Here is an 8908-nt window from a genome sequence, read left to right on the forward strand (position 1 = left end):
TCTAACCTAACCTTCTGCAGAACAGATCTTAACACAATTTAGAAGTGCAGCCAACAATCCAAAACTACATGATTATTTCGTAGGTTGTTTTAATATTACTATTATGTACCGACTTCGGATTTCATATAACATATATTACAGATGCGTTTAGTATTTGTAAAACGTTTGTTTTAAATACAATTTTCGATAAATTATAGTTGATACACACTGTCTATGGTACTAGACACATAGGTATAAAACTAAAAAAAGAGAAAGTTTTAATTCGAAGTAGTCTCGTACCATTTCCAGAATTTATAATCATTTTCTATAAGTTTTTTCTCATACCAATCAATTTTTAAACTATTTTGAAAGTACAGTAGTTCAATACTTGTTGGTTTATTAGAGTGCCAAATAAACAAAATGTTTCAGTTATTATTATATTACTTTAAAATAATTCAATATCAAGTTTTTTATTACTTTATGGGAGTTTTTGCGGTTTTTGATGATTTACAAAATCGTAGTTTTAATAAATTTGGTAAAAAAAATAGTTAAATATTCAAAGCATAAAACAGCATAAAAATATTCATAAAACATTATTTACATTTTTATTTTTAGACATTGTAAATAAACGAGGAAAAGTAGCTGTTGTAACAGGAGGAGCACGAGGGATTGGTCTGGAAGTTGTAAGAAAATTGATAGAATGTGAGATGCATGTCATAATTGGTAATTTTATTTTATAATGTAAGAGTGTATAATATATAATAATGTTAGTCATACATATATAGGCTGAATTAATTTTTTTAAGTAATGAATAATTAATACATTTTTGAAATTCGACAAAAATCTAGTTAATTAAACATAAACTTTAAATTATACGAATTATGCATTTCACAGAATCGTCTAAAATATATTTATATAAACAAGTTCCAAAAGCACTCGGTGAATTGCATTAATGTATAGCACAATATAATACATTTTATTTTCAAATATTATGTTTTGTAAAATGCCAATAATACATAAAAAGTTCTTGTGTATTTGCTTTAATTACATATTTTCATTTTGAAAAATATAGTTAGTATTTAACTGCGGCGGATTGGCTAAAAATGTCAGCTCGGGAGATTACCGTATGACCGGCCCACCATCCAATAATAATAATTTTTCATAAAAGTCTCCTTTATTCATGTATAAAATGCTCGAAGAACTATTTACATCACATTTACACTACATTTTTATCATAATCTTACAATTAAATACAATATACTTAAATAAATTATTTTTAATCCAAGTACATCAGCCCAGTGTTATAATACGACTACCGGCCCACCAGAAACTTTCTCGGTATTCCAGTGGGCCAATCTGCCGCTGGTATTTAAATAACTATCTATAAATTAGACCAGTTATTGATATTAGCTGCTTATTTAATACTTATAGAAGGTGCTCTGGAGAAAAAAAATGAAAGTTATAATAATTTTACCTTAAAAAATTAAAACAAGTAGAGAAAAAATAATTTGATTTTATAACAACCTCAAATAAGAATCGCATGAAAAGTGAATTTATTTATAGTGAATTATTTTAAATTGTATTTGATCTTAGGATGTCGTGATGTAAAGGCTGGACAAAGAGCCATTCAACAACATATTTCAACAGATGCCTCTATTGAAATATATGCACTTGATCTTAAATCATTTACATCTGTAAAACATTTTACTCAACAAATATTAACAAAACATGATCAAATTCATTTACTTATTAATAATGGTAAGTTTTAAATGTTATAGTATTAACAGGTTTTAAAGTTTTATATATATATATTTATAAGTATTATAAATTTTAAATTATGTGTTGTAGATATTAACTTATTATATTATAACACAAATATGGATAAATAATTATTTATTTATTAATATGTAATATATTCTATAGCTGGTGTTATGGCTGTACCATTTGAAAAGTGTGAAGATGGTTTTGAAGCACATTGGACTGTGAATTACTTGAGTCATTTTTTATTAACGGAATTACTTTTACCAGTTTTAAAAATGTCTGGATTAGAAGATGAGAAGGCAAGAATAGTAAATGTATCATCCTGTGCTCATGAACTTTCTCCTATAATTAATTTTGAAATGATTAATAATAGGTAAACTTATTTTTAATAATATTATTTTATTTTTTAGATTACTAAATTTATTTCATGTTTTATATATTTTTTAGTCAAGGATACATCAGAAATGCAGCTTATGCAAAATCTAAATTAGCTCAAATAATGTTAACAAAGTATTATAATAAAAAATTATCTAACACTAATGTAAGAGTTTTAGCTGTGCATCCTGGAGTAGTTAATACAGAATTATTTAAGGATACATTCTTAAAAATGACAGCACCTTGGATTTTGAGATTCATTTGCAAAGTAAATTATTAAGAAATTAGTTGGCTAAAATGTATTGTATACTTTTTCATAATTAATTTGATTTTAAATTTTAGACTCCAGAAGAAGGAGCAAGAAGTATTGCTTATGCTAGTGTTTCTCCAAGATTAGAAGGATGTGGTGGTTACTATGGAAATTGTCAACCTTTGAAAAATTTACCTTATGCAGATGATGAAGAAACGCAAAAAAAACTTTATGATACATCTATGGCTATGGTAAAACATTTTTTAAAATGAAATTGAATTTTAAAAATATTAATTCTTAATTAGAATTAACTAAATTTCTATTGTACAATTTAAATTATTTTTATTTTCCAAAGACTGATTTAATTTCAAGTATTATAAATATAAGTAAATAAAAAATTTTTAAATTATTTCGGTACAAATAAAATTATTATATATCATTGAATATTTGTTTGTTTTATATGTTTAAAATTAATATAGTAAATTAAATTATTTTTAAGAAAATTATTAAAGTATTAATGAAATTTATTTTAAAAACAGATATAAAGAAATGTAGTTTTTTTCCAATATTTAATCCTTTTTATAATTTATAGATTCAATGTTTATATTATTGTTATAAAATATGAAATAATTCAAATAAGCTATTGGTTATGCACAAAATTTTTGTATTGCATAATTCATTTTTTTAACAATAATTTTATATTTTTACTTCTTGTTTACTTCTATTATCACATAATACAAGTACCAATTGAAAATCGAGATTATAGTCATATTATAAACAAGAGTAAAAAATACTATAGCAAAGAGCTTGTTAAGATAAAATTTGAGATAATTTATACATAGGTAGAATGAAACATAATGAAAGATCAATTTATATTTTTTACTGTTATACCTTATAATTTATCATCAGTATTACAATAGATTTTATATTTGAATTAAAAATTATAGTTATTAAAGCTTTGTTACAATTATAATAATTATATTATGATTTTAATTTTAGTTTTTTTATGTATTAGATGAATTTTTTATTTGATTTTTTTAACCATTTAGTAAACTTTATGAATAAATATTTTATGTAGATTATTATTTCATAGAAGAAACAAATAAAACAAATAATAAAATAACAAATATTTCATACTTATAACATTAAAAATAATTACAAAATAAAAAAAAACAAGATTATTAATTGTATAATTGTATACAATACGTAAAATAATAACAAATAAATATTAAAAATGTTTAAAAAATATATTGTGCTAATAAATTCTAATTATTACATACCCTAAATAAAATCCTTATTTCTTAATAGTTTTATCTCATAAGTATTGCACAGTATTTTTTATAAGAAAAAATTAATATAAAATAAACACAACATCTTTGTTCCTGGTAATACTTATTTAGTTACTTAATAGTTAATATACAGTATAACAGAACTACAACAGATTAAACAACTCAATATTTTTCAATTAATAAAATTAAACAATAACAAAATAATACAAAAGTTAAAAATTTTTAAATTGCTATCTAAGTATAAAAATTAACATTACAACTTAGACATAGCAGTTTGTAACTACAGATGTTATTTAAAATGTAACTGAAATTTTATTTTTTCTTGAATGTAAACATACAAATTATAATTTCAATATTTAAAACAACATTTAAGTTAAAATTTAAATAAATTGTTAGTTCAACTACTATGTTAAATACAAATGATTTCTAGAAGAAATATAATAAATACTTTTTGTAATAAAAAAAATGAAAATTATTAATTTGTTACAATACTGATTAAAGTTGTCAAAAAATTATTTAAAACTAAATGTACATACAATTGAGCACAATACTTCTTTTGGAAGCACATGTAGCACTTTTTTAATTTGTATGCAAACATTTTAAGTACAACCACAAAAAATACAAATATTGGTAAATAATATAATAACCAATTAAGTATTTTAATCAAAACTTAATTTATACTTTTGCTCATGAAATTAATGTTGGGTAACATTTTTTTTATATATATATATATATATATATTATTGGATTGACTTTAGGGAAAGTAGTTTGATTACAATTTACCCTGTGATAAGCTCAGATTTACTCCCTTTAATAATATAAAAAATACCAATATATTTTTAACGATTACAGCAGTAATCGTTGATGGTTTTAGATGTCCTAGTATTGAATGGTAATGATTGTGGACTCTCGGAAGACATGCCTTTGGATTTAGCTTGCTAAAATAAGGTTCAATTAGAAATAAATATACATTTATATAATAACACTAATCATTAAGATTACAGTGCAAATATTTCACTTGAATAAAGAAACAACTATACAATGTATTTCACTCAAATGGTAGCACAAAATATTTCTGTGAAGTAACCTTGAATTGAAATGGGGTTTTACTGAAATTGATGATTTTCACATCTCTAACCTTTTAAGTGTGCGTATGTGCAACAAAATTTAATTTTTTTTTTAATTGGCAACAGGTATTATTAATACCAGATTTAGACTGACCACATTTTTTAAGCATTTTTTTTATGATTGAAAATAGTTTACATAAAGATGGAATTGTAAACATTATTTAAATTCAATTATAGTTAAATTTTTATTTTAATGAATATATGACACAAAATACTCATTGTTATCTTATGAATTGTTTAATGAATTATCCATTATGTTGTTAACATATGTGTTAAATCAGGTGAATGTACAAGCCAAACTATTAGACTATATGTTCCTATTCAACGATTTCCAAAAGTATTATTTAGGCATTGTCTTACATAGTCTCCTGCATTTAAAACAGAACAACTCCAAACCATGCATACAACAGACAAATTAATAGAATACGACATCTATTTAATATAAAATGTTACATATAAGTAATTATTAATGAATATTTTGTGTAGAAATTATTTAAAATAAAATTTATATACATTTTTTTGCTATTAATCGGTACATTATTGAAATAGGAAAATAGTTTATTTATAAATAATATTTAAAAAATTAGTTCTATTCAATTTGTATGTTAAAAATATTTGCTGCCCTTTAAAAAAATGCAAAATGTGTAGTGCTTGTGCACATAATTTTAAAATCTTCAAAATATTTGTATTTTATTCAGGGGTGTACTAGTAGAGCTGAGAGGGCCTCAGTTTTCTCAGAAATTGTAGAAAAAATTTCTTAGTCTGCTTTTACACTAAAAATGTAAATTGTAGAAGCTTATATTATATTTATATCATATAAAATAAAATTTTTTTTCATTATTATTTTGATAATTTCCTATTATTATGTAGGTATTTTATTTTATTAATTTTGTAAAAAAGTTATGATCATACAAAAAAAAATTAAAACTGTTTACTTAAATTCAAATTTTTGTTTTTAGTTGGCTGAATTGTGAAATTTTGTTTACAGGATATTTTCCAGCTCCTTCCCCCAATTTAAATACGCCATTGATTTCAGTGTTCTCCAATATTCTTCTAAAAACACTATTTTAATCCAATGTCATTAAACAGAAATGTCATGTTACCATTTAACTGAAATACACTACACTATTAATATTTGATTTTGAACTTTTTGAGGCACTCAATTGGTATATTTATTTATTTATTTTAAGAAAACTAATTATAATAAACAAAAAAGTAAAAATGTTTTTACCTCCATAAGTTCTGAAGCAATTTGAACAAATAACTTTTCTACATTATCTGCTTGTTTTGCTGATGTTTCTAAATAACGCATATCATGCCTTTGAGCAAAATCTTGACCAACATGAGAAGGAATTTCACGGTCTTCTTTGTCTATTTTGTTACCTAATGTAAATTAGTACATAATGTAATATGTAATAAAACACTTGTAACTATAAAATAAAATGCTTTGTATTTACCAACTAAAACTCTTAATACTCTATTGTTTGCATATTCATCAATTTCTCGAAGCCAATCATTAAGACAATCAAATGTTGGTTGAGAAGTAATATCATAAATTAATATTAAGGCATGTGCCGATCGATAATAACTTTGGGTTATAGACCGGAATCTTTCTTGTCCGGCTGTATCCCATATTTGAAGCTGTCAAAGTTAAATAATAATAAGATCTTAACACAAACAGTTACATTATAATTATTGTATAATTATGATGAAAAAAAAGGTGTAAATGTATATTCAAAACAAAACGCAATAAAGATTATAATCATAAATATATTTTGAATATGTCAATTGACCAATGAAGTTTTTGTTGTCAGTTGCATTATTAATAGTATTATTCTTTGCCTTCCATTAGAAATATTAAAAAAACACCTTGGCAAAAAATGTCATCATCCTTATTAACCACCAAAATATACAAATACACTATAATGCTAAATTTTAATTAAACTAATAAATATATCCAATAATAAAAAATTACTTTGACTTTTTCGTTCTCTATTTCAATAGTCTTAATCATAAAATCAACTCCAATTGTTGCACCTTGACCAGGAGGAAACATCCCCTAAAATTAAAAAGAACAAAACAAAAATAATTATACTAAAGACATCTAGATTAATTTATTACTATTTATTAACATTTCTATAAAAACAGTGCATCTAATTTTATATCAGAATTTTTCTAAGAATTATTTACAAAATGTTACTTTTATTTTTAAATTAGGTATATTATATTCTATGGTATTTGAATTTATTCAAAGGTTTCATAGTTTAATTGACTTATTATTCTAAATTTGAAAGCAAAAAAAAAATCATTAAACTTGGAAAACTTCTCACTTGAAGTCAGAGTAAGACATATAAATGATATAATATTATGTAACATATAAACTGTGCATATCAGATCTTATATAAATAGTATTAATATAAAAATATTTTCTATGAAATAATTTGTATGTTGGATATATAAAATAATAATAAAAATGCTATAAGTCCACTTTCTGATTTAATGAGCTATTATACACTTATGTATTTAACAATTGGGCATTAATTCATAGGTAAAAGATTAATTTTACCACCTTATTATTGGATAATGGCTAAACTACTAACACTAATGTTAAATTATCAAATAATTGACAAATTTTTACAAAATTCAAAATATCCTTTGAGATATACATAAAATAGTTTTAAGTTTTTTGCAAATAACGAATATATTTAATATTTTCATGATCCTAAACCATTAATATAATGTAAATATATTTCTATTTACTTTTATGACATCAATAGATTAAAAAAGTAAAATATAATGATTTTATAAATTTAGATGGAATTATTGATGACATAATATCAGATATGTACAAACAAGAAGTTGGAGATCAGTTAATGTGGAAAAAAGATAAAGAAAGCCAATATTATACAAAAGTAAGAGGAGGCAGGGAAAAGGATAAGATTATAATTTATATGATTTATTGCACACATTGTAATAAATTATTTTATTATAATTTAAAAACTGTAGAAATTGAAGAAGAGATAAAGGAAGGAAGTTAATCATTAACAAATATAAGTTTTTCAAGGAAAATACTAAATAAAAAAGTTATATAAATTATTAATTATGGTTAATAATTTATCAAAACATTTTTAACAACAAATTAAGAATGAACAAAGCATGCAATTTATAAAAATAAATAACACAAATTTATATAATTAAATATTTTTTTTTAACGAGTAATAAAAATATAATAGTTTTTCAATATTTATCAGTAGAATAAAAGTAACAATTTTTCAGTTAGTAACAGTTTTCATTCTTAAAGTTCTAAATAAATAAAATAAGGAAATTTCATATTAGTTCATGTTAGTTTTTAATGTTTCTTAGTATTTTCAACTAGAATCTTAATAAAAACAATAAAATACAAATATATATTAAAATAATTTCAATGAACCTAAAGTTTACATACTTGTGTGAATCGTCGAACTAAACAAGTTTTACCAACACCAGCATTACCAACAAGTACTACTTTAAATAAAAATTTATAGTCTTCCATTTTAGTGGTTAGCCAAATAAAGTTACATTAATTTCAGGAGATGAATATAAATATGTTAAATTACTTATAATACAAATAAAATTTACAAAAGACTTAGAGAATTAAGTTTATATTAATTTACAGCTTCATATAATTTGCTAGACCATTATGAAAAAGAGTATAACAACAAAACATAGAATGGATAAAAGAAACAACGGTATCATTAATTAGTCATGAATATCAAACAATGGAAATTGCAGGTAAAAGGTTTTTTTCATTATTCCCATAGTTGAGTATGTGTGTGTGAGCGTGTATCGTATCAATATATCTGTGGTGTGTGCACTCTTGTATTCTATACACCTATATTTATGTGTGTAATAATAATCATTAACTATTTGTTGATAAGAAAATTTGTATGATAAGGATTGTGAAAAAGACAACAAAATATTACGTTATCGCCATAGACGTAGTTATCGCACGTACACTCACATTATACCATTGAGCAATACCATTACCACATACTGTATGCATACTGTACAACTATTTTTACATAGTATGTGCTAAAGTTTTGCAATAATGCTTTATGTTTGCCCAGTCCACCAAATACGGTATTATT

General features: G+C 22.9%; 2 protein-coding genes across 4 annotated transcripts; one reads left to right on the forward strand and one right to left on the reverse strand.

The window, feature by feature from the left end:
* The first annotated feature begins 90 nt into the window (after positions 1–90).
* Positions 91–7690, forward strand: LOC112681319 (dehydrogenase/reductase SDR family member on chromosome X-like). 3 transcript variants are annotated; one of them, XM_025551584.1, is made up of 7 exons: positions 91–514; positions 595–702; positions 1573–1737; positions 1903–2113; positions 2188–2383; positions 2458–2616; positions 5770–5957. In XM_025551584.1, the coding sequence occupies exons 1-7, from the start codon at positions 400–402 to the stop codon at positions 5797–5799; spliced, it is 984 nt and encodes a 327-aa protein (XP_025407369.1). In that variant the 5' UTR covers positions 91–399; the 3' UTR covers positions 5800–5957. The 3 variants fall into 3 exon arrangements, with proteins under 3 accessions (XP_025407369.1, XP_025407371.1, XP_025407370.1); XM_025551586.1 differs by lacking the exon at positions 5770–5957 and adding an exon at positions 7596–7690 and having other exon boundaries at positions 92–514; XM_025551585.1 differs by lacking the exon at positions 5770–5957 and having other exon boundaries at positions 92–514; positions 2458–2678.
* On the reverse strand, positions 4353–8648 carry LOC112681321 (ras-related protein Rab-30). Its single transcript, XM_025551587.1, has 5 exons — positions 8227–8648; positions 6757–6840; positions 6239–6422; positions 6013–6164; positions 4353–4592 (listed from the first exon to the last, which is right to left on the reverse strand). The coding sequence occupies exons 1-5, from the start codon at positions 8311–8313 to the stop codon at positions 4494–4496; spliced, it is 606 nt and encodes a 201-aa protein (XP_025407372.1). The 5' UTR covers positions 8314–8648; the 3' UTR covers positions 4353–4493.
* Between the last annotated feature and the right edge of the window lie 260 nt (positions 8649–8908).

The sequence above is a fragment of the Sipha flava genome, unplaced genomic scaffold (genome assembly GCF_003268045.1).
Source record: "Sipha flava isolate LNK unplaced genomic scaffold, YSA_version1 18993_pilon_pilon, whole genome shotgun sequence".
Classification (NCBI taxonomy): Eukaryota; Metazoa; Arthropoda; class Insecta; order Hemiptera; family Aphididae; genus Sipha; species Sipha flava.